Source organism: Vicugna pacos, chromosome 6 (assembly GCF_048564905.1).
Source record: "Vicugna pacos chromosome 6, VicPac4, whole genome shotgun sequence".
Taxonomy (NCBI): domain Eukaryota; kingdom Metazoa; phylum Chordata; class Mammalia; order Artiodactyla; family Camelidae; genus Vicugna; species Vicugna pacos.
This window is the reverse complement of record NC_132992.1, coordinates 41,864,477-41,892,290: the sequence shown is the minus strand read 5'-3', so window position 1 is coordinate 41,892,290 and position 27,814 is coordinate 41,864,477. Positions and strand designations below refer to the sequence as shown.

The 27,814-nt window shown below is 35.9% G+C and overlaps 1 protein-coding gene across 4 annotated transcripts; it reads left to right on the top strand.

The window, feature by feature from the left end:
* The first annotated feature begins 198 nt into the window (after window positions 1–198).
* Window positions 199–26,162, top strand: LOC102543501 (uncharacterized). Of its 4 annotated transcripts, none has more exons than XM_031678938.2 (9): window positions 199–425; window positions 12,535–12,623; window positions 13,629–13,750; window positions 15,370–15,508; window positions 17,685–17,806; window positions 19,485–19,595; window positions 21,241–21,347; window positions 24,184–24,274; window positions 25,837–26,162. In XM_031678938.2, the coding sequence occupies exons 3-9, from the start codon at window positions 13,667–13,669 to the stop codon at window positions 25,951–25,953; spliced, it is 771 nt and encodes a 256-aa protein (XP_031534798.1). In that variant the 5' UTR covers window positions 199–425; window positions 12,535–12,623; window positions 13,629–13,666; the 3' UTR covers window positions 25,954–26,162. The 4 variants fall into 4 exon arrangements, with proteins under 4 accessions (XP_031534798.1, XP_072819040.1, XP_072819041.1 ...); XM_072962941.1 differs by lacking the exon at window positions 199–425 and adding an exon at window positions 10,521–10,537; XM_072962939.1 differs by lacking the exon at window positions 12,535–12,623.
* Window positions 26,163–27,814: the final 1,652 nt, after the last annotated feature.

Genomic DNA, 27,814 nt, shown 5'->3' with positions numbered 1-27,814 from the left:
GTAACTGCGGCATTAAAGTTAGTATTAAGATCGGAGGCTCTCTAGAGATGCGATCTCAAGAAAGAAGTCCGGCCGCCAGGCGCCACCTTAAGAAAAAATGACCTGGCGGAGCACCACCAGTTAAAAAAGAGAATTATGATAGATGGGGGATGCGATGGAAGGTAGAGATTCCCGAAAGCACGTGAGAACTCCATAGAAGGGGCGGGACTTAGGCCTTTCGGAGCCGAGGGTGGCGGGTTCCACCCCGCGCCGAATCAGGTGTCTGGACCCGCCTCTGCCTGCGCCTGCGCAGTGCGAACCTTCCTCCTGCTCAGCTTTCTGCTCCAACATGGATTTCCGCTCCGCGAGGCAAGCTGTACTGCAGCTACTACGTACGGTGGCTCCCGCAGACCTCCCAGAGCTGATCCAGTGGATGCGAACTACCCGTAAGCGATCAGAACCTGAGGCAGGCGGTTAGGGCAAGGATATGCTGTGGGCGCTGACCTTGGGGACTGAGGGTGAGGCCAGAAGCCTTTCATGGGGTAGCTTGTGCTGGTCTCTGCTCTGCTGCGGGGCAGATAGAGACGGGCACATCTCAGAGCTTGGTAGGTTAAGTCCAGTTTAAGATTGGGTGCTGGAAGACCTGGCTGTGGGTTCTATGTGATCCCGCTACAGACTTCAGACGAGCTCTAGAGCCGCCTAGTATCTAATCTGTTTTCTGAAGGAAAGAAAAAAGGGGGGTTAGCCCCCTATTACTCCCACAAATTTGAGGTCACCAGTAGGATACTACCCGAAGAAGCCCTTTGCAAGAGAAGTTTTAGGCTGTAAGAGCTGGATGTTTTTACCCTGTAGGCAAAATCACATGCAGCTAGTGCATTTATTTTCTCAATTGTAAGTAAAATGGGCCAATTAATAGCAATTTTTCCGAGGTGGGGAGAGGGAGAAGAGAAAAGGGGAGGAAAGGGTCTTTAATTTTAAACTGTTAACAAAATGAATAATAGTAATAATAGAAAGAACAAGTTAGAATCTTGGAAATGTGGTAATTAGATATAGTTATTGAAAAATGGGATAGATCTGTTTTGACAAAGTGAAGCCTGGTGAAAACACAAGAAGATAGGATATTCCTTCTTTGAGAACTATGCCAAACCATACTCTGCTTCTGTACCCTAAACGTGGATTCCCATGTTTATTTTCATACAGACCCATGACTTGAAATATTCCTATTTGCTGATGACCCCCAATTTTAGTCTTCCATCCCTAAGGTTCATCCTAGAATGCTCTCTCTGTGATGTGAGAGTCAATCAATTGTTTGGGTATTATTTATTATTACTGCTACTACTACTACTACACATTTTGGAGAATCATTTTAGATAAGATGCCAAACTGACATTAATTTGCACACCTGATAGTGAGATTTAGCCTAGAAAGTAGAGAAAACCGAAGCCGTACCTTCATACTTATACACACATGCCTACAAAAATGCCATCTACTGCCTAGTTCTGGCAATTGCACAATTACTAAAACATCCTTGCCCTCAAGATTTCAGTATTGTAGAGCCATCTGTAATCTAAATCTCCAGTTTTAGAGGCATCACTTAAGTCTCCATTTTTCAAAATCGAGAAAGCTTGAAAGCCTGTTTTGGATGATGAGTTTGTACGCAAGAAGACCCGATACCATTGGCTATAAGAATGCATTTTTACTTTTCTAACAGCAAGTTCTGTGCCTTTCTCCAGCAGACCTTGTAGTCAGAAAAACTCAAGCAATTTGTTAAACAATTTAGAAAACAGAGTTTCTGAAGAATGTTTATTACATGAATATTTTAAGAAATGAGAGTGTCACTTAGCTTAAAATGAAGGAGTATGTTTTAATATAGATCTTAAAAAATAGTATAATTTTTTGGTATACCTTTTTTAGGTGGTAATATATACATAATATAAAATTTACCGTTTTAACCATTTTTAAGCATACATGTCAGTGGCATTAAGTACATTTACATCGTGCAACCATCGCCATCATCCATCTCCAGAACATTCTCATCTTCCCAAACTGAAACTCACAGTGTACTTTTTAATGAAATACAATACAAAAGATTCTGCCAATCATTTTTCATTTTCCTAATTAATTTCCTTCTTCCAGGAAAAAAATTACTGCATGATGTCTTACTTGTATGACATTTGCATTGACCCTTAAATAATTATAACTCTCTTTGAAGTTTTGTAGAGTTTATTGAAACAAAAATATCGATATATTGCTAACAGGTAAAATCACAATAATTTTAAATACACAAAAGGAAGAATAATATTTTTGGTCTCTGAAGGACTAGTGGAATTATCCTACCAAGACCTGGGGTCATTTAGGATCAGGCTGGTAGAACCAGAAGCTTGGACCAAGACAGAGCTAAGCACATGTCAGTGTATGATATAAACTGAAAATGTAGAAAAATAAACGTAGGAGCCTACATTTACCTTGGTACAGTGTAGGCCAAAGATCTAGGAAACAAATGAGCACCAAAGGACGAACCAAGTCTGAGAGGCACAGCACACAAACAAAGATAACTGCCCCCACCGACAAATAAATAAAAGGAGCAAAAAAAAAAAAAAATCAGGACCTCAGCTCATTGATTCTGATCTTGTGGCAGAGCATCTGTTCTTCTCTATTTCTTGTGTATGTGTAAAGTGGGCTCCTGATCTAATTTTCAAAGTGTAGGAAAGTGACTGCAATCCATTAAGTGAAGGAGCTGAGAGCCAGGATTGTAAGTGGTGTCCCCAATAAGCATATTAAAAATTACATTGGAATATATACCTGTTAACAAACACTATTCTGAAGCCTCTGAAGTTTTCCCTGAATAAGCACATACAAATAAGGAAGGCAAACCAACAACTCATGAACGTTTCTATTAAGAATCAAGTTACAAAGGATAGAAAATTAGGTTTGCTGTAAGAAAATTAATAAAATCATTAAGAAAATGTTTAAATGCTTAAAGACGATAACGGTAGGTACCTAGAAGCTTTTAGAAGCTTCTCTGTGTCCTCTATTTTAAATACATCTTCACTGAGCAGCAGCTACAGAGCTGTTAGAGTTCCTTTGAAATTCCCACAAATTTGAAAAAAAAAGCCTGGCATCTAGACATTTGTGAAATGGCATACTACTCCAATTCTATATGACATTACCACTAAGGAAGTTTCCACATTAACTTAAAGTTTTTCCAATCTTTATTAAAGCCATATGAATTTGAGAGTTATCAAGTATATGAGGTAAATAAAATAGATTGTTTTCTATCAAATAAGCAAAAATAATTGTACTTTTCTCTTTATTGCATTTGTTGTATATTAAAAATAACCATGATATGTAAAAAGAATAATATATCATGAACAAATGGCTTTATCCCAGAGTGCACTGTTGGTTTAACATTAGAAAATCAATAAATGTAATTCACTATTTAACTAAAAAGAAAAACTATGATTATCTCAAAAGACGTAGAAAAAGCATCTGATAATATAACATCTTTTCCTGATAAAAACTCTCATCACACTAGGAATAGAAGGAAACATTCTCAACCAGATAAAGGGGATCTATGAAAAATCTGCAGCTAATATCCACTTAATGCTGAAAGACTAAATTCTTTCCTGTAAGAACAAGGGTAAGATAAAGTTTTGTACTCATCCCTTCTAGACAGTATCATAATAGAGCTTCTAGCCAGTACAATATAGCAAGAAAAGAGGGAGGAGGGAGGCATCTCAATTAGAAACAGGTGACTGGATAAACAAATTGTGCTTTATTTTTATAATGGAACACTACTTGGCAAATAAATGGAATGACATGTTCATATGTGCAGCAACCATGGATAAATTTTGCTAAGTGAAATAAGCCATACTGAAAAGGACTGCATACTGTATGATTCCACTTATGTAAAACTAGGAAAATGCACACTGATCTATAGTGACAGAAAAATAGATCTCTTACAGCTGGGTTGCGGGGTGGGATTGCAGAGAAGGAGGGATTCCAGAGGGGCATGAGGAGACATTGGGGGATAATGGATATGTTCACTATCTTGATTGTAGTAATGTTTCATGGCTGTACACAAGTCAAAACTTACATAATTGTACACTTTAAATATGTACAGTTTATTGTGTGTCAATCCTACCTCTATAAAGCTTTTTTTTTCTTTTTTCTCTTTTTAACGGACACAAGTTCTTTGACCCTCATTCCATGAGTGGTCGGGTCTGTATTTTCTCTGCTTCAATCTGGGTGGGCTCTGTGACAACTTTGGCCAATAGAATACGGCAGAAATGACACTATGCCAGTTTCAGACCCAGGACTTAAGAAACTGGCAACTTCTACTTCCTGCCTCTTGAATGCTTGCTCTGGGAAAAGCTCACCATCATTTATGTAGTCTGCTACCCTGAGATTGTCATACTATCAGGAAGCCCCAGCTAGCCTATGGAGAGCAAGATGCTCAACCAGCCTGTAATGTTCCTGTCATCCTAGCCTAGGCACAAGACATGTGAGTAAAGAAGCCATCTGAGATATCCAGCCCAGTTAAGCCTTTGTTACGAATAATGTTGCTGTGAACATTCATGTGCAGGTTTTTGTGTTAATGTAAGTTTTCATTTCTCTGATGAAGTCCAAGAGGGCAATTGCTCAGTCATATGGTAAGTACATTTTTAGTTTTATAGAAAGTACCGAACTGTTTTCCAGAGTGGTTGTACAATTTTACATTTTCACCAGCAATGCATGAGTAATCCAGTTTCTCTGCATCCTCACCAGCATTTGGTATTTTCAGTATTTTTTATTTTAGCCATTCTGATAGTCGTGTAGTGACATATCATTGGGTTTTAATTTCCACTTTCTAAATGATGTTGAATGTCTTCTCGTATGTTTATCTGCCATTTGTGTATCCTCTTTGATGAAATGTCTGTTCTTGTCTTTTGCCCATTTTCTATTGTATTTTTATAGTGTTGTTTTGAGAGTTCTTTATGTATCCTAGCTATAAGCTCTTTGTCAGTTATGTGGTTTGCAAGTATTTTCTCCCAGTCTGTAATTTGTTCATTCTCTTAACAGAGTTTTTGCAAGGCAAAAGTTTTTAATTTTGATGAAGTCCAATTTATCCACTTTTCTTTCTTTGATGCCAAATTTAAGAACTCTGTTTGGCTCTAGAGCCTGAAGATTTTCCTAAGCTACTTTTTTCTTTTTATTTAAAATTATACAACAGTATATTAGTTTCAGATCCTATGGTTTTGGGTTTTTTTTTTTTCCATGAAAGAATTGTGGTTTTGTGTTTTACATTTAATTCTTTGATCCAAGTTAACTGTTGTATAAAGTATAAAGTTTAAGCTGAAGTTCATTTTTCCCCCTATAGATGTCTTTGCTTCAGCACCACTTGTTGAAAAGGCTGTCCTTTCTCCATTGAATTGCTTTCGCATCATTGAAAATCAGCTGGGTGTTTTTGCTGGGATCTATTTCTGGATCCTCTGTTCTCTTCCAGTACCATACTCTCTTGATGACACTAGCTATTATTATTTAAAAATGTGTTGTTTAACTTCCAAGTATTTGGAGATTTGCCTTTTGTTTTACTATTACTTTGGCTCCATTATGGTCAGAGAAGATACTCCGTATGATTTCAGTTCTTTAAAACTTACTTTGTTTTATGACTCAGGATATGGTTTATCTTGGTGAATGTTCTGTGGGTAATTAGAAAAAAAAACTATGTATTCTACTTCAGTTTAGTGAAGCATTTTATAAATATCTATCAGATCTTGTTGGTTGATGATATTTTTCAGTTCCTCGGTATCTTTGCTGATTTTCTGCCTAGTAGATCTATGAGTTGCTGAGGGTGGGTGTTGAAGTGCCCAGCTATAATTGTGGATTTGTCTCTCTCTCCTTTCACCTCTGTCAGTTTTTGTTTCATGTATTTTATTTACTTATTTTAATGTATTTTTAATGTGCTTTTATTTATTTATTTTGGGTTGGGGGGAGGTAATTAGGTTTACTTACTTATCTTTTAGAGGAAATACTGGGGATTGAATCCAGGACCTTGTTGCTAAGCTTGCATTCTATCACTTGAGCTATACCCCCCTCCCTTCCTTGTTTCATGTATTTTGAAGCTCTGTTGTTTGGTGTATGCACATTTAAGATTGCTATGTCTTCTAGATAAATTTATCCTTTTATCATTATGTAATATTCTTCTTTGTCCCTAATAATTTTTTGTTTTAAAGTCTACTTTATTTCATATTAATATAGCCACTCTTATTTTTTCAACTAATGTGTACACAGTGAATTTCTTCTATCCATTTACATTCAGTCTTCCTGTCATGTTCAAAGTGAGTTTCTCTTGACAGCAAATAGTTGGGTTGTGGTTTTTTTTATTTTTTGTTTTTTATTGAAATGTAGTTGATTTACAGTGTTAGTTTCAAGTCTACAGCAAAGCATTTCATTTATACATATACATACACATATATTTTCAGATTCTTTTCCATTGTAGCTTATTATAAGAAATTGAATATAGCTCCCTGTGCCATACAGTAGGTCCTTGTTGTTTATCTATTTTAAATGTAGTAGTGTGTATCTGTTAATCCCAAACTCCTGGTTTATCCCTCCCCCACCTTTCCCCTCAGGTAATGATAGTTTGTTTTCTGTGTTTGTGAGTCTATTTCTGGTTTATAAATTTGTATCTTTTTTTAGATTCTACATATAAATGATATCATACAATATTTGTCTTTCTTTGTCTAATTTACTTCACTTAATATGATAATCTCTAGGCCCATCTATGTTGCTACAAATGGCATTATTTCATTCCTTTTTATGGGTGAGCAATATTCCACACCACATCTTCTTTATCCATTTATCTGTCAATGGACATTTAGGTTGTTTACATGTCATGGCTATGGTAATATTTACTCTGTTTTACCCATTCTGTTGGCCTTTAGTTTCAAAAGTACCAAGCCTTCTTCTGCTATTTCCTTTCTGTTGGAGAGTTTCCAGTACCCATTCTTTAAGGGTAGGTCTACTGGCAACAAATTCTTAGATTTTCTGCGTCTAAGGATGTCTTTACTCCTCCATACCTGAAGGATAATTTTATCAGATATAAAATTCACAGTTTTTGGCCCTTTTTTCCCCAGCATTTAAAAATTCTGTAAGTTCTTGACTCCCATGGTTTCAGATAAAAAATTCACTATCATTTGAATTGGCGTTTCCTTGTAGGTAGTGAATGATTTCTCTCTGGTTGCTTTTAAGTTTTGTTCTTTGTCTTTTGTTTTTAGAAGTTTATGATATGCTCTTGTGTAGATTTCTTTGGGTCTGTCATACATGGAGTTTGCTTAGCTTCTTATAGCTGTATAGGTTTACGTCTTTCACCAAATTTAGGGAGTTTTTAGCTATGTTTTTTTCAAACTTTTTTCAGCCCAACATTCTTTCTCCTACTTTTGGAACTCTGATACTAATGTTAGAACTTCTGTTATTGTCCCACAGATCATTGAGACTCTGTTCAATTATTTTTTTCAGTCTGCTTTCTCTCTGTTGTTCAGATGGAGAAAATTTTATTGATCTGTCTTGCAAGATCCATCTAGCAAGTTTTTTTAAATTTTTGATGATTGTTTTTTCAGTTTTCTAATTTCTTTTTTATAACTTCTGTTGCTTTGCTGACATTTTGTTTTTTCACTTGTTATAAGATCATTCGCAACTACTTACTGAAGCATTTTTATGATGACTGCTTTAAAATCTTTGTCTTATAATCCAAATGCTGATTAATTTGGATATTAGCATCTGGATTTTCAAATTATGATTTTTCCTGTTCTTGGTTTAAGTGACTTTCCATTGTATCCTGATTACTTTAGATATTAAGTTGACTCTTGATCCTTTTCAAATCTTCTACCTTAGTGGCCAGGTGCCCTACTTAGATTTAAACTGTTGGTTCTGGACGACTTTTGTGGGCTGTAGCTCTGATAACAGTTTGGTTTCCAGTGCCCTTGCAGTGCTATTCAAGGCTGCTTCATTTTTTGGCCCTGCTGGGGCTCCTGATCAATTTATCCTGGTGTTGCCTGCGTGGGAAAAGACAGTTTCCTGGACCTCCTATGTCACTGAGCTGCCTTCCACTGGTGGGGATAAGGGGACAAGCAATACAGGACCTGGTTTGCTCTTGGCTACCTGGCAGAAGGCTGGGAGACCCTAGGCCTAGGTCTCTTTATCCTACTGGGTAGAGGGCCCCGAGACAGCAGCCTCCCCTGATGCTACTGGACAGCCTGCCACTGCCCTAGGTGTGGAGTAGGGATTAGGGCTCCCCAGTACATCTCTAGTCTTCCCCTTTACTGGTCTTTGGTGAGAGAGAGAGCAGGCTTTTCTTATTTTGTGTTTTGTTTTGTTTTTTCCCACCTCTGACTGTTGGTAGTTCTGGGATATAGGCCTCTCTAGGGCCCAGTCTTGGCTACATAGAAGATAAAAAGAAAACCAGGAGGGAATTCACTGTAGTGACCTTCCTTCCTTAAGTCCTGAGGTCCCTAGAGAGTTTACCTTTGTTCTAGTTTTCAGAATCCTTTATGGTTGCCTGTTGAATTATTTCCAGGGTATTTAATTATATTTAGAAGAGAGGAGCAGGAGGAAGTGAGAGAAGTTGCCATCTTGTCTGGGACCAGAAGTCCCTCAACAAATTTTAAAAATTTGATAAAGGACTTCAGAGTAATATATGATGTGAATGGTAGTAGAAAATATGTAACCAAATGTTTAATTATGTATCGTAAGTCATTAGAGGTAAGGATATGGGTGAGTGAAGGCCAGGGGTTGAGGGTAAGAATTCAGGGAGGTGAAGTAACTTGCACAGGCTCTTCTTGCAAAAAGCAAGTTCATAGAGTTAAAAGGAACAGTATGAACAGGAAGGAATATGGAAAACAACTGAGGAGATTTGCCTGCCTTGAGCAAAAATGATACTAGAGAGTAATGAAAACAGAAAATAGAGGGGAGGATATAGCTCAAGTGGTAGAGCGCATGCTTAGCATGCACAAGGTCCCAGGTTCAATAACCAGTACCTCCTCTAAAATAAACAAACAAACAAACAAACAAACAAACCGACCTAATTACCACCTCCCCTCCCCCGGTCAAAAAAAGTAAAAATTAAAAATAAATTAAAAATAAAAAAAAAAAGAAAATGGGATGGTTAGACTCAGGTGATATAGAGGGCCTTAAAAGTCTAGAATGAGATTTGATAACATTGAAAAATTGTAAGGAGAAGGAGAGAAGTGAAGTTTAAGCAAGATTAGTTTAAAATAGGTGTGCTGTCTATATATTATAGTGGGGAGAAACTGATAATCAAGGAGCTAATTATAACTTTGTAGTGGTATTCTAAGTGTGAGGTGGTGACTGCCTATGAGGGGGGTAGTTGAAGATAAACAGGGGAGTAGGATGCAAAAGAGAAAGTGATGGGTCTTGATACCTGACTAGATTTAAAAAGTGGGATTTGATTCATAGATTGTCAGCTTTGGTGACTTCTCTTCCCCATATATTTAATTAAATATAAGTAGAAAATTTTTAAAGAATAAATTTTGTTCTTTAGAGAAGCTCTTCTTTCTCCACTCTCTTCCCACCTACATATGTAATTTGAGAAAAACTTTACTGTCCTTAGGCAACTGATTAACATCTTTCTTTAATCTTTTTCCAAGCAACGTACTGTTACCACACATTCTGAAATAGCTATTACACATGTTAAAAGATGTTCAGCCTCACTAGTAATTAAAGAAATGCAGATTAAAACAACAAAGTTTGTTTTTATGGTAATATTCAATGCTGTAAGGCTTTAATAAAACACATATTCTTTTCTGATAGAGTAAATTGGTATAATCTTTCAGGAAAGAAACTTGACTGTATATAGCAAAAGACTTTAAAATGTTTAAGTATTTCTACGTCTAAGAATTTATAGTAAGGAAATAAATGCAAAAAGGTGATTTATGCCAAAATGTTCATTGCAGTGTTCCAAATTTTTCACATTTATAACTATATCTAAATGTATGGTAGTAGGAGTAAATGGCTAATTAATATGCCTATGGTGCACTATTCACCTTTAAAAATAATGTTTTAAGGAATTTAATTTTAATAAAGTAAATACTTATGATATGTTAAATGAATTCCAGTTTTACACACTTCAGTAAAATCCTATCATATCATGACTTTTTGACCTGATTTATAGCCATTTTTAGGGCAAAAATGTCTTACACTTCTAGTTATTCACCAACCACTACACAATAAAAACTAATTTTAGCCTTCTTGAGCTAAAAATTTCCACAGTGCCTTACATATGGTGCTCAACAAATATTACCTATTATTAGGAAAATTCTCTTAAGAATTTTCTTCCTAGAAAAGTATACATATTTATGTATACAACCAAGCATACACCCTTAAATCTTTTATGGACTACGTAAAGCCCATGTACAGATCCTCTTAACTAGGACCATGGTGGAGAACCCCTGTTATAACTGAAGAAATCTCTTTTTAGCCTTGAATATAGCTGAATCAGTTTGTTGTCCAGAATAAGGGGTGCCAGTTCTCACTTTCACCTGATATCCTTGGGATTGAGGTAAGACAAATTCAGTCTTCAGTTAATACTGCCTTTTTTAAATAACTGAGTAATTTAACACATATTTTCATAATTTTTCTCATTTTGACTGGTGATGCTCACATTAATTGGGGATTTGCCTCCCATAAACATATTTAACTAGGGTGATAGCTGGAAATGTATTGTGATGGTTCAGAATTTGCAACCCTTCCCATCTTTCATTTTGCCAGCTCCCTAGATCTTTACATATGACTGTTTAAGATGTTTCACCACCACCACCACCCTTTCCAAGTCTATTAATAACCCAGTAGCAGTAGCAATCAGAGCCCTAGACACTACAAAATGATAGAAGAGGAGAATAAGCTAAGGTAATCATGGTTAGAGAACTAGATCGCCAAATTGGGTTCAGTTCCAGGGCCACATTTAAGGGGGCTGTTGAACAACTGCAGAAGATAGCAACCGGATGTCAGAGGATATGATGTCCCACATCACGTGAGGAACCATGCTCAGAGCTAGGGAGAAGGGAAGACTACAGTAGTGACAGGCCAGCTCCTTCTTCACTACCTTAGAGAGACTACATGCTTGAGTAACAGTTCAGAGCTAGACTTACATTCACTTCCCAGCTCTACCACTTTCAGGCCACTATGGCCTGAGACAAGTAACTTAACCTCTGACTTCAGATTCTTTTTTTTGTTATGAAATAGAAATGATAATAGTACCACATGTAGGATTCTTAGGACTAAATGACAGTGTTTGAAAAGCAGTGCACAAAGGTTAGCATGCCTTAACTGCTCATTCAATAAATGTCATATAGCATTAAAAATGGTGATTCCTCTCAGGCTGAAATGAGAAAATAAGTTGATGTTACAGAAAGGCAGACTCTGGCTCAGTGTATGGAAGAAATGCCGTCCCTGAATATGTTCAGTTGAAGACTGGACAACTGTCATACGTCAGGGATACCTAGATGGTCTGCCATTTGGTAATAGGTTGTAGTCTAAGTTCCCTTCCCACCGTAGGATTCTGTTTTTATAAGGCCGATCAGCATGAAAACTATGCATTCTTAACATGGTTGTTTATGTTACAGAATTAAATCCAAAGAAGTTGGGCTATGAAATATCTTAGTTTGATACGAGATTTTTATTGGCTTCTTCAATTACACCATTTACAAATTGAGAGAACTTGCTAAGAACCACTGGTATGAGTGAGATTATTGGAATTAAATGTGAGTCACAGAGGCTTCCAAACAATTTTCTGTCTATGGAGGGAATTAACACCTTGAGAAAATTTAACTGGGTTTTTAAAATATAATTTATAAAAACGGTTTTTTTTTAATATGTCACAGATGCTGTTTAAGTTCCACCTAGAACAATTTGGAATGAATCTTAATAGTATTTTTGTTTCTCTATAATTTATATTCTGCCTCCTACTGGAAATAATTTGAAGCCACAACTTAGAACATTATACTAGATGGGTGAGGAAAGAAAAAAGAGCTAAAAGTCCTTTCTGCATTAGTTCAGGGAGCCAAATAATATATCTTTGTATTAACTACTGTTTCTCAAAGGGGAGTTATGCAGAGAAAAAAAACTCTGGATCTATGTATGGGACACAGTGGAAAAAGTGAAAAGGAAGACTACCTTTATTTAGAAGCAGAAAACCTAGGTTTATTTCTCGTGCTGCTGTTGTCCTGCTTTGCAGCTTTTCATAATTCATCTAACCTTCAAAGACTCAGTTACCTCCCGTGTAAGTCAGAGGAGAATCTTGCCTTGTCTTCCTCACATGGATGTTATAATACTTAAATGACCTAGTTTCTATATGAATGAGCTTTGTAAACTATAAAATATTACCAGGATTTTAATTGTTATTTGTGACACAAAAATAGCGTTCTGACCCAACACAAGAGTTATTTTATGTTTAAGAAGGAAATCATGAATTTACTTAAAAGCAACCAAAGATTGGAGGGCAGGGCATGTGGAGATGGATGATATTTCCTTCAGGATCTCCTTGTTTTCCTTTTACAGCTATTTTAAAACGGTAGGAAAAACACAATCCCCTTGAGGTCCTTTTACTCTGGCAAGAATTCAATATAAGAAAATCTTTAAAGAGAAAGGTAAAATATTTTCATTAGTACTCTTTTCCAGTCTATATTAGGCATTCAGGCCATTAGCTAATTTTTAGAGTATTTTACTTCCAGAGAAGTCACATTGTATTTAAAATTATATATGAGCTGCTTAGAAATCATGCTTCTTTAGAGCTAATTAAAAAAATTTTTTAAACACACAGATAAGTTGAAACAACAGAACACTGAACACAGCTTTTCTACCCTCACCTAGATTCACCAACTGTCACTTTCTTACCTTCTCCATCTTTATTGCTGTAGACGTACGCACACACACACTCCCCTTTTTGTCAGATCACCCACAGCCATCAGAAATGTGCTGTTTTAATGATCATTTTATCTGCTGTTCAAATGCAGCAGAGCAACATGATTCTTGTAAAATATAATTATTATATAGTTGGTGCCAGCTGTCAGTACTTATTATCTGAAGTCTTGGGTACATTTTATTGGAGGCAGGGGTACTCAGATTAAAGTTACCTTCTTAGTAATCCCTGCGTGTGCCCCCTAAGCTTGTAAGATCTATATGGTCAAAGAAGGAATATTTAACCACTTACTGGTAAGTTTAAGACCCTAAAAACTTATGGCAGTGCTTCTTAAGTAAAAATAAAATAGTCAAAGTACTACATATTTTTTAAGTGCCTTTGTTGTTCTATATAACAGGCTGAAATAGTCAAGTTTTATATTTTCAAGCAGTTTGGAAAAAGAAAAACACAGTGTTTTAAATGGAACATTTGTTCAAATTTCAGTATTTCATTGGTTAAAAGGTTTATTTATTATAAATTGATGCTATCTGATGGAAAATACCCATCCATTATAATCGCTTAGTCCAGGTATGACTACCACTGTAAAAGCTGTTTCTGGGGGAGGGTGTAGCTCAGTGGTAGAGCATCTGCTTAGCACCTACGAGGTCTTGGGTGCAATCCCCAGTACCTCTGTTGAAAATCATCATCATAATAAAAATTTTTAAGCTATTTCTTTCCTTTTTTTTTTTTTCAGGAGATTTTGATGAATTCACTCAAGACAATAATGACATTATGTTGAAAAACATAGCAGAAGACCTTCGGAATTGCTTGCCCCTAGAAACCATGCTTTCCTCAGAACATCTAGCCCTCCAAAAAGTAAATACATTGATTAATTTACTCCTAGTGCTACTTAAGGGTTCTCCTCTTCTTCCCTAACCCCCTAGCCTTTCTAGTCTGCTCAGTCCTGAATTCTGCTTTTTCATTTGATGCCTCAACCATGTCCCCAATTCTTGAGGCTGTAACCCTCTGGTTCCCTAGTACCATTCATTGAACAAGTATGTTTTGAAGGTGTCCTGTTTGCCAAGCACTCCAAACCCCCTCCATTATCAAGGAAGGCCCAACAGTAATCTGTCCCTGCCTACATCATTGTCCTGGTTTTCTCTCCCCTGTTCCATTTCCCTGGCTTTTATCAAAGGTGAAGTTCACCCCTTTGTTTCCTTCTTCTACTTTTGCATTGCACAGTTTTTGCTTATTCTTCTATTCTGTTATTCTGTGAATTAGTTCTCATTTTTCTTCACCACATAACCCCCTCATTCAAGTCCCTTCAACTCCCAACTCTTATGGAGTATGTAAGCTATGAATATTGTTTCCTAAAGCAAAGCTAATACTAATAATTTCTTCTCCCACTAATTTGAAAATGGTGGCCCTCCATGTGGTTTTTTTAGCATGTAAATTCCTGAGCAGAGGCACTAAATCCTGTACATTTTTAGTCATGCTGTGCACATTGTGAGCACTCAGTAAATCTTAGTAAACATCCTATCATTCATAGGAGAAAAATAATGGATGGTATAAAAACTAAGGGAAGGGGAGGGTATAGCCCAGTGGTAGAATGCCCATTACCTCCATTAAAAAAATAATAAATATTTGTAATCCTTTGGATGTTATTAATAAAACAATTTTATCAGTATCATGATGTAATTTACTATAAAATGAGATAAAGGTATTCATTACATGTTAATGGTAGACCCACAATCCCCTGTCCCAACAAACTTTGGGTTTTTTTCTTCCTTTGTTTCCTTCTGGTCCTTGTATTTGTTCATATATTTTACATACTTATAATATAGATGTGTGTGTAGACGTAGATACAATTTTGTAGATTTCCAGGGCGCTAGGTTGATTCTCTATTACTGTTAAAGTAGAAGGAATCATGTTTTTCTCTCTGTAGCTGCTTGCTATTGTATCACGTACCAGCAGTATTATTAAAGAGCCATTATTTGTAAGTACTAAGTTTTACTAACATTTTTTTATTATTTGAAAACTTTGCTTCTGGGCAAAGATAACTTGCTAAGTGTTTTAATGGGTCACTGACGTGTAGGACTCAGACGTCCTGGTATTAGTTTCAGTCCTTCCCCCTCTTAACTGACTAGTGTCATTTCTTTGGAGAAACCTCTCTGGGTATCAGTTTCTTTGTTTGTAAAATATACTACTTAGGATGGACAAGATGTTCCTAAAATACTCCTTTCAACTAGAATTTTTATCTATTTCTCATATCCATGTTTTGCATCATGACAAGTCAAATAAAAAGTTGCTAGTGTTTCAGAAATAAAACGGAAGGAGAGCAGAGTTGCTGACTTCCATAAGCGAAACGTCTTTCTGGGCCTTGTTTTTGCTCTCAGAATTTCAGCATATGAACCACTGATGTTTTGCCTTATTTAGCAATAAAAAGAGACTTCTTTGTACTTTGTTTCTTTTGATGTTTTTCTTCTCTCCACCAGATACAGCAGCAGCCAGAACCCACAGTTCACGTTGATGCATTCCTTTATGATGAAGACTTTATTGATTCATTATGTGAGGAAGGAAAAATGAGCAGAAATTACTGTACAGTATGCGGCTCGCACCAGACGGCACCTTTAGGTGGGCACTCAAGCTTGCAAACCTGATGACTTCGTGTGTTCTTTTCCTTACATGTCATGAGTATGCAAATCCTTGACCAAGCATTCACTGTTTTTTGAAAGCAAAAGGCCAGCTTGGATGTACAGCCATTACCAATTTCTGCAGTCTGGGAAATTAAATAGCAACATTGCCCAGGGAGGCTAGGCCACTTCATGTCTCCCAGGAGGATATTTCTGCTTTTCACAGCAAATATTTAATCAGAGGTGACTTTTCAGGTCCAGAAACTAATCATAAATGATTGAGTACAGGGAAGCTGACTCATACTTTCCATACTCGAAAGATTCATAGTTGACATAGTGCTGATTTATTTACAATGAGAAATGTAGCCGTCAAGGGGGCTGAAAACATTCTCCTTATAGAAACATTTACTTGAGAGGTCAGATAATAATCAGATACTGTTGGATGGCCACGGACTCAAGACAGAGATAGATAATCTTGGGAAAGAGTTTATTCAGACCATGATTTGACCTAGTGGAGCATCTCTGGTCTGTAACACAGAATAGTGACAATCTCCTGCATCTCTGCCTCTCCGATGCAGCACCTGTTTCAAATGGGAAACTAGACTGACTCCGTGCTGCTAATGTATTAACTTTTCTGTTAGTGTATTTTTTGTCCAAACTGGATATGATCGTCTAGGCTGTTACTTTAAACATGCTGTTTCAGTCTCCCTGCTCACTTAGATTTAGAGATAGTGCTTAAAGTGGGCTACCCTTCCATGTAAATAATATTGTGCTCATATTACTGACCTTAGATAATAGTACTTTCAAAAGTCAACTACTACCAAATTTGTAATATGTTGCTAATAAAGATATACTGTATCTATGTTATAGTTGGGGATTAAACCACCCTGGTTTACTGGTTTAAGATTCTGTTTTTAGATAGCACTTAATGATTTCTATTTGAGGTAGCTGAAATTCACAGAAGAGAAAAGGACTTAGACATGAACAATGGAGGGAAAACTGAAAAGTAAAGTATAAATATAACACCATATCAGAGCTAATTTTTAGAAATTTATAGAAGAGCTGTGCTCGACAAATAAAAATTTGGAAATTAGGATGCATTTTTTCATAAAAATCAGGTTGTAAATAGTGACCGGGTCCCCAGGCCAGCCCACATACCTGTAATGAACCTGCAAAGGCTATCACCACGTGGGACCCCTCTTCCCTATACGAAAGGGACTTGCCTCCCTGCAAACACTAAGAATGACTCCGTAGCCTGGGGCAGAAGCACGGACATGTCACAGAGGGCAGTGTGGATGAGGGGAGGTAGGGACTATGGTGGTTAAAGCCAACCCCCACCCCTGAGGTGTTATTTCTGAGGCTGACTCACACCCTTTATTTTCTTCCGGGGGATTAGCCTGCCTGCTTCCTTTTTCTTGGCCACCATTCATTAGTTATGATCAAAGTTTCTGCCCTTTCTGACCATTAATATTATGCAGAACACGGTAGGGAAAGTCTTTGGGTTACTTCCATATCAGATAAAATAGACTCAGGTTCTCCCAGATGGTTCGTTACAGAAATAATGGAGTGAGAAGATGGGCTAGGAGGCTAGAAATTACAGTAATTGGACTAAGGAAAATAAGGATAATTCAGGAGTATCTTAGCCTCCTTCCATCTCACCCCTCTCCTGCACTCCAGAACACACTTTAGGTTGGTCAGGGCTGCCACTTGGTTCCACTCCAGAGACAGTCATTCGTTTGGTGATTTATAGGCTGTGCAGCAAGAGGGGGCAGCTGTGCGGTTGGCTTGGGGTAGGGTGAGAAAGCCAGGTGGTGTGGAGTTAGGGAGCAGTCACGGGGAACAACAGATCAGAGGGAGAGGAGAAAGGGAAAGACCAAGGACACCCTACACAGCAGCAAAACGGAAATAAGGGGCTCAGGATAGGGTCAGGCAGCTGAATAGACATTCCCTATAGAGGCCTTTTCATTGTTAGAGACTTCGTATTTGCTCTTGTCTAATACAACTCGGAGTGAATGAGTGCAAAACTATCACGTTAATTTTTTCTAAATAACCTCTGAATGGCTTTCATTGAATAAGAAAAACATGAAATATACTTTATGGTAAAAGAATTAGAAACCCAGAATGCAATTGTTAATCCCCAAGCAAAATTTGATGTTGACTCTATTCTAATTCTCCAGGGTTTATTTCTCATTCCTTCTCTCTCATGGAATTGAAGTTCATTTATCATCATGTACTCCCTGATCTGTCGGAAAAGATCTTGGTTGATGTTGGCTCCAGACTTGGCACGGTCCTCTATGGGGTAAAGTCCAGCTTGTGGACATACTCAGCATTTGGAAATACTTTCTTCTCCTGCTAGCAACAGTTTTGCCTGCCACCATCCAAGGTGACAGCTTGGCTTTATTTTTTAGAGTAACAGAATAATACGGTTAAAATAGTGCATTAAATTTCGAATTTCAGAGACCACCTCTCTCATTTCCTTTACTAGTTGTCTCTGTGACATAATGAAAGGATATCAACAAAACAGAGACAGGTGACCCTCAAAACACTTTGCTATTTTGTCACTCACTACCACCCTTCTAACTCCATTTTCTTTGTACTGTACTAAAATAATATACTGAGCTTTGATAAGAGCTCTTACAAAACTGACAAATTTGCTTCACCTAGGATATTGCATCTGGCCATAAGCAAGTCATTTAACACCTCTGGGCCTCAAGTTTCTCACCTGTAAGCAAGCAAACTAAATGATATCCAAGGCACAGCTTGCTCCAGTTTTCTGTGTTCAAAGTTTAGATGTAGACTTTTGTTTCTGAAATAACCACCTCAATGTGGCTTTTTAAAAAAAAAAAACTCAAATCTTGAGTATTTTTAATGTTTTTAAGTGATTTCATTAAAAAACTCAAATGTGGTTTCTGGTTGTCATTAACAGACTTGTTAAAACATGTGGCCAACAGCAGTAGAGGTTCCTGCCAGAAACAGGCCCTATCATCTCCCAGCACCACTGCCTGCTCTACACAGAAACAGTTAACTCTTTTTAAGGCTTAATTTATTTTTCAGTCTTGACGTTTATTCTATAATTAGGAAAGATAGCCATAATAAAAAGTACAGTGTGTCAGATGGTTTTATTTGGAGAACATTAGAGATTAGGATTGTCTACCATATTTTGTCCACTGCTGTTAATTTGTTGATTTGTTAGAAAAGTAGATAGCTGAAATAATTGTGGCTCTGCAGGTATTTGGCAGCATTAATGAATTTAAACATATTGTCATCTTTTTCCATATTAGGTCACTGGTTCAGTCATCAAAAAATTTTTGAATACTTCCATATGCTCTGTTGAACATACTCTAAAAACCCATGATGAACTATAAATGTAAATTTGGTTTACACATAGGTATTAGTTGATGTAAAAATCATCTTCAGATTATGCTTTGACCTTTTCTTCCACATTATTTTTGGTTATAACAACCAAAAATAGATACATAATAGTATATAGCTAGTTCTCAGTGCTCCTCCTTGTTAACTAATGATCAGTTATCTTTGGCAGATTGCTAGACACTGGCTGACTTACTCAGCCAAACAGGACACACCTCCAGCTACCCTCCTCTCGTGTCAGATTGCATTTTTGCCTGATGTAACTTCCCAAGAAATTACAGAAATAGGGTATTAAAGACTCTGTATGTGATTACTTTTCTCATTTCCAACTTTTTTAAATGTACCATTTAATCAGGAAAAGTAAGAAACCTTTAAAAACAATTACTTTTAAATAATGAAAATGAATAAACTACAATCAAGGTCTTGATGAGTAAGAGTCCTTAAGTTCTTGAAGTTGTTTTACATAAATTATAAAATGTTATTTATCGTTCATTTTATTTTTCTTTGTTGAATTCTGTTTTTAAAAGTTTAACTTTTTAAATTTCAAGTAGAAATAAACACAACTGAAAGTTAATTTTTTTGCATCATAATGTGTCTTCATATTTTAGGGTTATCTTTATAGTTCAGCATCGCAACTATATGGAGTAGAATTGAATGGAGACTTTTGCCAATTGCAGGAAATGGTCATTAAAAAATACCAGTTCACTGACAGAATAAAGGTACCCTTTTAAATATTTATTCTGTTATCCATTGTATAGCATAATTTAGCCAAATTTCCAACTGGAGTTGGAAAATCTTTTTGAATCTATTCTTAGCTGCTGTTCTGCAGAAACAGATTGAGTTAACTTAATATTTTAAAACATTAATAATAAAGGTTAATTATCATGTTCCACTCACATTTTTCTCTTCTTCCCCAATTAGAAAATAGAAATTTTTTTTTCTTTGTTTTCTTCACATCAACTAAAGTTTTGGTAACAACATTTTTGGATCTCTAGATATTGGTCAAGTGTATTTGATTAAATTCTGAATGTTGAAATTAAGCAAAAGGGTTAATGCTTGCAGTTCTTAATCTTCTTTTCCTAAGCTTTCAGGAGGAATTGTGGATGCCAGAGAATAGCAGTTCATGGAAGAATGATGCCCTGGATTGGGCTATGACAGAAATTTTCTCTTTTTCTTATACGTAAGGGGAAAATAACAGAAAAGGACAAAGGAAGCTTTTTGGTTAATACAGGAATGAATCCTTACCATTTCAGTAGCGATCCTACACCACTAATGGCAGTGCACAGAAACATTGAGTATCTCAGGGTGTCTGGTGTTAGGTGCAATTGCTATTGGAAGACATATCTCAGTAAGATTGAGAAGGGTCTAGCCTTCCCCTTTTTTATAAAAGGAAATTTTTTAGTTCTCTCCCTCCTTCCATCCTTCCTTTTCTCTCTCTCTTTCATCTTAGAAATTGAGAGGCAAATGAGCAAAGAGAATTCATTGTCCAAAAATAAATTCATGGATTTTTCTCACTATTCCATGTTTAATGAATAAGAACACACTGTTTTTACATAGTAAGAATCACATAACTAAAAGGAGTATCAATTTACTTAGAAATTGAGATTTAAACATTCTGGATATTATTTATTTGTAAGGCGAATTGCTTTTTTGGAAATAAATCATATGATACAAGGTATACTTTTCTTTTTAAAATGAAAGTTATTTTCTTTGCTCTTGAGTAGATAAATGTTTCCTCTTGTTATCTTGCCTATGGTCTACAAGACTTGTTGATTCTAGTCTTTGTTAATTTTTTGAGGTATATAGTTAAACAAATAAATTGTTTTGTTTGCTTTCTTGGACAGTTAATACGTTCAAGTGAATTTTAGATGAAGAGTCGTGCAAGACCAGTTAACATAGTGTATTAACATTTTACAATTTATAAATTACATTTATAATTTCACATGGTCCCATTTGATTCTTTGACTCAGGACAAATATTACCCCATTTTATTTATGAAGACACTGACTACCCAAGTGTACAAACCTAGGTGATGATGGAGCTAGAATTTGAAACTAGGTCCTTGAACTCACAACTACTGATATAGTGGGGAAAGCTCTGAACTGGGAGTCAAAGGAGTGTAATTATGGCTATATAAATAATTCCATCTAAACCAAATTAAATTTGCCCAAGTTTATTGTTTTCATTAGATGTTAAGTGTCTCCCATAAGCAGTAGTGTTAAATACACTGTTCTTTCTCCGATTTTAAGAAGTGTGAACCTGTGTTGCCTCACAGCATCATTGAACCAGTAGCTGTTTCTTAAGTGGTGGTATGATGCAGAGTCTTTGTTGTCTTACATGAACTCTTTCTTATTTCTTCTTTAGGTGCTTCACACAGACATCTGTACGCAGGGTTCACTTCTGCAAAATGCTGATATTATTATAATGAATAATGTCTTTGAATATTTTCTTAATGAGGCAGAACAGGCCAGGTACGTTATTTGTTCAAGCAAGAAATCTGTTGTTAAAATATATCCAAGAAAGTATGAAAAGGGATTGGTAGAAATGTTTTCTTATTAAACTTTTTAAAAAATTACCTCACCTGTGAAATTATATTAATAAGGAAATGTGTTATGTGTGAAAGAAAAATAAAACTGTCTATTTTAACTTTGTAAAATATTATATCTAATTTTGAGTAGAAAAAAAATGATTATTATGACCCAAGCATTTGCTTAACAGTCAGGGATGCAGGAAGGTATTAAGTCCCAGTGGGTCTTCATACTTCCTCTTTTTTGCCTCAGTTTTCTTTTCTTTTAAAAAACATGTCATATGCTATCCTGTACAGAATGATGAGAATTAACTAATGGCTATAAATGACTATAAAATAAGATATAAGAATATTAAGCTGGAAGACAGTGATTAATTATCAAATATTTAAAATGTCCTCAAGCTGGTAATGGTAGGTTCTTGGAGTTTATTCCACTATTCAAGCAATAGAAAAATTAGCAAGTCTGTGATCACTTTCCTGACTTCTTATCAGGACTTAACAGGTTCCTCTAATTAGAAAATGCCTGTAGTCTGTAGTCTGAGACACTGATTTTCTGGCCAGTTAGGCTTGCTGACTTATTTATCATAATGACATATATATACTTCACATGCAAGAAAGCTCCTTTCCATATATATGAAAGGGCTAGTGCATCCATGATGTTTCTACTGCTGAGAAATAAAAATGCATAAAATTATAGGCAATGAGCAATTAATATGGAGTAGAATCTTGAATGACTAAACCTCTTTATCCTGCCATCCCTTCACCATCTATATTCTCTCCCTCTCTCTCTCTCTCTCTTTGACACACATACACACCCCCATTGCTTCTAGGTTAAGGCCAGTAAAAAATTAACAACTTAAATAGTTTAAAAGGAAACTGATTCAACAGAAAGCTAATCATATAGTCAAAGCTCAGCCAGAATGGGTGATGATTTTTGGTCACAGGCTAAAGACCAGAAACACAACATGAACAAAGTAGTTTTAATCATAGTACACTCTTTGAGCTTAATTTCCAGTGGGCAAAGTATGTTTAGCTTTTTATCTTTTTAAGTTAATGACCTGTGGCCAAAACCTTACACAGGTTTATGTTGTATAAAGAGTTAAAAGGGAAAAACACCTTCAACTCTTTGGAGATTCATATAGGAAGATTTTGAATGCTGGAGAATGATAAATGCTACTGGTCAGCTTGCTACTGGAAATACTGCATGTTTGGGTCGTTTTAAAAACTATCCTGGTACGTTCATTCACAAACTCTGTATGACTCACTGAATAGGTATTGACTACGTGTGTAGTTAGTTCAGTCATTTCTTCAAATTAGTCTAGTGCAGTGAGTTCTGAATACGGATATGTTATAGCCTCTCATGGTTAATATCTTCTCTTCGTCATAAATGACAGCACACAGGAGAAAGTTTAGGAGATAAAGCATTCTGTCCTGACAAAACTTACTGTGTACCTGTATTATTCTACGTTGTAGCAAGTAAAAGAGATGGCACAGCATATAGCCTCCAAAGATCTGTAATCTTGATCAGAACCTGAGGACAAGTGGAGATGATATTGCTATAGGAGTTAGCACATAAGAGAAAATAGAAACATATCATAATACTAGAAAACATACCCAGGAAAGGCTCAGGCTTCAGAAAAGCTAGATCTCATTACAGAGTAACACCCCACATTGGTAGAGTAATTCTTTAAAGGGTGCCTCTGTGTATTCTTTTCAGGAGGTGAAACATACACAACTAGTATAATGACAGTTATCAGAAACAGCAAGTGCTCTTTTGGGAGCCACGCACAACCATGCCAGTATACTCAGCTTCTTCATTCTTACTAAACTTGTAAAGTATGTAATTTCTAAGAAACTACATCAAAACAACAAACAGCTCTAGCCCAAGCACAGTGATAGTTATTATGCTACTAGGTTTTAGATCTAGCCTAAAAAAAAGAACATTTGTTATCATTTTGCCTAATAACCTCTATACCCAATAACCATTGCTATAATTAAAGGAAGTGCACGTGATACAGCTGCCCACCTGCCCCACTGCAAGGGTTGCACATCCCTGCTTTGCTTGACCTTTGCTCCTCAGTAGTACGGTGTACTATCAAGACTCATGCACAGTGTAGAAATCCAGTTCATGTCTGCACTACAGGTTAGTCAGAACTGGTCACACGGACACTGCCCTCTGACACATGCACATGGCATGCAGTCGTGCTTTAAACTTTGCTAATCCCACTAACCTCAGGTGCCGTTTTGTCCATAAATCTTTGCACTGAATATTTCTGACAGTCAAATTAAGTATGATTTCACTCTTGGTATTATTTTAAAAGATCTAATCTAGGTATTATATACTTTTATCATTAGGCTTTACTCGTCTTCTGTCTTCTATGGCCCTTCTCCATGACTCTTCCCCACTTCCACCCCTCATCCCTGTTCCATTCTGCAGAAATTTTGACAGTTCATAAAGAATTTAAGGGGTTTTAACACTATCCAGCTTTGACTTCTGCATCAGTTCTGAAAATTTCCTTTTGGCGTTACTCACAATCCCTTGTATTAACCCCAATCTCCATCTTGTTAAATCTCTTCAGTGCTGTCACTTCACAATTTGGCCAACACTAGAAAATTTACCAATTTCTAGTATGTTGCTGTGATCCTATTTCCTGCTGACAAACATTTTGCCCATCTGGAATATCACCTGTGCTGCGTTTTATTTTGTTCATCCTCACTTAAAAAAAAAAAAATCCAATGTCTGGTAAAACCTAACATAGTAAGTTTTTGATGTGTTGTAGAGCCTGGGACTACATCAGCCATAATGTAAGGAGACGGGGATCGTTACTAGTGACAGTACCAAGTCTTGAAGAGTCTCTCTCAGGTCTTCAGGTAGGTAAGCCTCCTTCCCAGCGTTTTCATTGTCAAAACGTTTCTCCCCTTTTCTGATAGCTGTTAACAGTGTTCTAGAAGTGTTCAGTCTGAATATAGTGACAGACGATAGACTAGCAAGGCCTTAGGGCTTAAGAACTGATTTGTGGTTTGTTCACTGGCCTTAAGAGCTCTGAAATTCTAATTCTGGTTTTGATATAGAGTACTTTGCTTCTCCACCCAGTTTTTCCAACTGTGCAGGTACAGTTTTAGGTTAGCAAATGCTATTATGTATTTGTAAGACTTAGAATACCCACATGATAACTTTTTTCCTGAGAACAAAAGGAACAGAGTTGTTTAGCCTTCTGGAATCAGTAAATGGCCTGGAGGACTACATCCTGTGCTCAGTTTAGCTTCTAGATCAATTGAGAATCTTGCACAAACTGCTTCTGTATTTCTCAGGTTCTCCGTATAAAATAAGGCTGATATTTAATAATAAGATTCAAGCCAAAAGACTGACCATTTATAAAGGTTAATTAATATTTGTAAAGCTCTTTGAGATCCCTAGAGGAAAGATACCATAGTTTTCTTAGTACAGTGGTATTATCATTTTCTTTAATAGAGCTTTCCTTGCATATAAGCACTGCCAAATTTAAGTACCTGTTTCTTCCTTTAAAAAACTAAACAGTCATCAGTAGTACCAAAATTTTTGTCTATCATCTGAATTACAGAAGTGATTCATGTTTGCCATAACGAGGGAAGTAATACAGAAATATATAAAGAAAAAATGTTAATCTCCCTGGTTTCCCTCTGACTAATTCCTTTCCCATGAGATATCTACCCCATGAGTGGTGTGATTCTACCATACTTTTTCACACTATATAAAAACATAGCTTTTAAAATATATAGTCTCCAGTTTATGATGTTTATATGTATTGAAATAATTCAGTGATTTTTCAGTTATCAAAATCATACCTTTCACACAAAATAAGTAAGTCCCATCTAGATAACCAATAGAAATTAACATTTAAGAGTCCTTATACAGAAATTCTTGAATAACTTTATTGCTTTCTTATCTAATGAAACTACTTTAGGCAGATACATCCATTGGTGGCTCCAGAATTTCTGTGTCATGGAGACCCAAGTTTGCAATGTGAAGGAAAGGGCCTGACGAAGGTTATGGAGGGAAATCAGCTCCTCTCATGAAACTTCTTAGTACCATCACTGTGTATATATGAACAGTTTTTCTGTGTTATTTGTATATTCCCATTGTTATTTTAGTCTTTTACTGTTTAAGCCTAATGATAATTATTAAATGAATTACATGAAAACAATTATTCTATATGTTCTTTATTCTTTCAAGTTCCAAAATCCAAGTATTAAGTCCCTGAATCCACAGACTTACCATTTAGTATGACAAAGAATACATGTACATGTGGCATCATCTTGTAGAACTTGGTCCCACTCATTGTAATAAATATCCGTTGCGTTCAGTTACTTAGTTAGTCGTGATTTCTTGAAATTCAAGACAGTAGGTTCATCCTGCAATATTCATATTTGTTTGTAACCTTTTTTTTTTCCAGGTTAATATACAGTTATCTTCCTGGGTTGATGAAGTACCACTGAACTATGATGTCTACCCAGAAAAGGATATTGACAGGGAAGCCCTTAAACAAATACATTTATATAAGATTCTCTAACACTAAAATAGTCCTATCTCAGTGTAATGCTTTGTTGAATATATTACAAAATAATGAAAAAGAAACATAACCCCAGTATCCTAAGACCTCTTTTTTCTGTCTCCTTTTTGGTCTTTGTACATATGCTTACATATTTGTAAATAGTTGTGTGTGTGTGTCTATGTTTGCTTTGCGTGATAATTTTATTAAAATAGTTTATCTGAAAAAAATTTCGTTTTCCCCTGGTTTCTTTTATTCTGTTAAAAATATAAATACGTGTCTTTCTTTAGTCACTTACTCTGTATACCAAGTCCAGATATGACACAAAAGAAGATCAGAAGTGGCATCTATCCTGGGACAGGGGCAGAAGAGAAGGTAGGTTACATTGTACCCCATTGATTATATCTCTGTTCTGTAAAGATTCCTTGTACACAGCTTAATCTGAGGAGCCTAGCGCGAGGACTAAAATAAATAATTGCAATTTCTAGAAAAAAGCAAAACTAAAGAAATAGCCTTTAAAATATAAAGAGATTCTATCTAGGTGGAACAGTTACTGATGATTTAATTTTTTTCTTTTCTGTGCTTTTCTGAATTTTCCATTTTTTTCTGTAATGATTGTATTTCTTGAAATCAGGAAAAGCAAAACTTTTTTTTTAAAGAATACAATGAAACATCAAAATTTAAACACTTAACTAGTTCCAGTAATCTAATGTTTAGAATTATATTTAAATTACTTTTTTAAACCAAACTAAATCACATTTTGGAATTGCAGAACCTTTTGCAGATCTATCTTTTAAAAGGGATTTATCTAATATACTTTTTGTCATCACTTGCTTCTGAAAAAGAATTTGCAGTGACAGTCAACTCTTAACTTTTAAAAGAAAATTATTGGTCAGTAGGCAAACAAAATGCTAAAAATATAAAAACAAGTTTGGAACTTCACCTTTATTTTGATATTAATAAGTTTAATATTTAGGACCTGGTATAATACTGAATATCAGAATAAATGCCGGAATGAATTCCAATAATTTCACACAGGCATTATTTATTCCTGCTAACCCATTAAACATCTTACCATGCTAGTCACCCAAAAAGAAGTCACTATAAACTTCTGACATCTCTGAGTAACGATTGATGGATGTTCCCAGGAGGCTGTGAAGATTTTTTGAGATTTTGGAAAGATTTATTGAAAAGGAGAAAATTTAAAGTATTTTAAAGTAGCTTGTAGCCATTATTTATATGATTGTTTTATATATAATTAAATACATTTATTGGTTTACTATAATAACTTACATTTAGGCACTTAAACTTCAAATACAACAAAGAATAAAACTAGCAAATAGTGTTATATAAGATATAAATAGTAATCATCCATGAAAAAATGAGTTTATTAGTAATGTGACACATAATTATAAACATAACACTTAATTGAATTCACTTTACGCTGTGCCTATTCTTAAGAAACTATAATTGCTAAACTCGGAAACCCAGTGGCCCTAGTGCTTGACTGCTCCTCAGAAATAAGCCTCCGAAGCACAGTCTGCTGTGGCCCTTGGGTGAGTGCCAGAACTCCCATTCCGGAAGGCCCTGGACAGGACAGGGAGAGCATGGGCAACACTCTAGATAATGAGGGGGAAGTCTGTTTGCACACCTAGTTTCAAATCACTCAGCCCCTCCCCTGTAAAATAAAAGTATTCAGCTACCATTAGTAGAATATAGTCAAGAGTACAGATTATAAGGAGGTTTCCATAGGTAGATGATTAAAGTTACAGAAAAAGAATGGATGATTTTTTAAATACTGTTGTCATTGCTATTGTTTTTAGATGTTAAAATAAACTGGATCTTTAGCTGATAGAAAAGAAAAAAAGGTGTAAACAGTCTA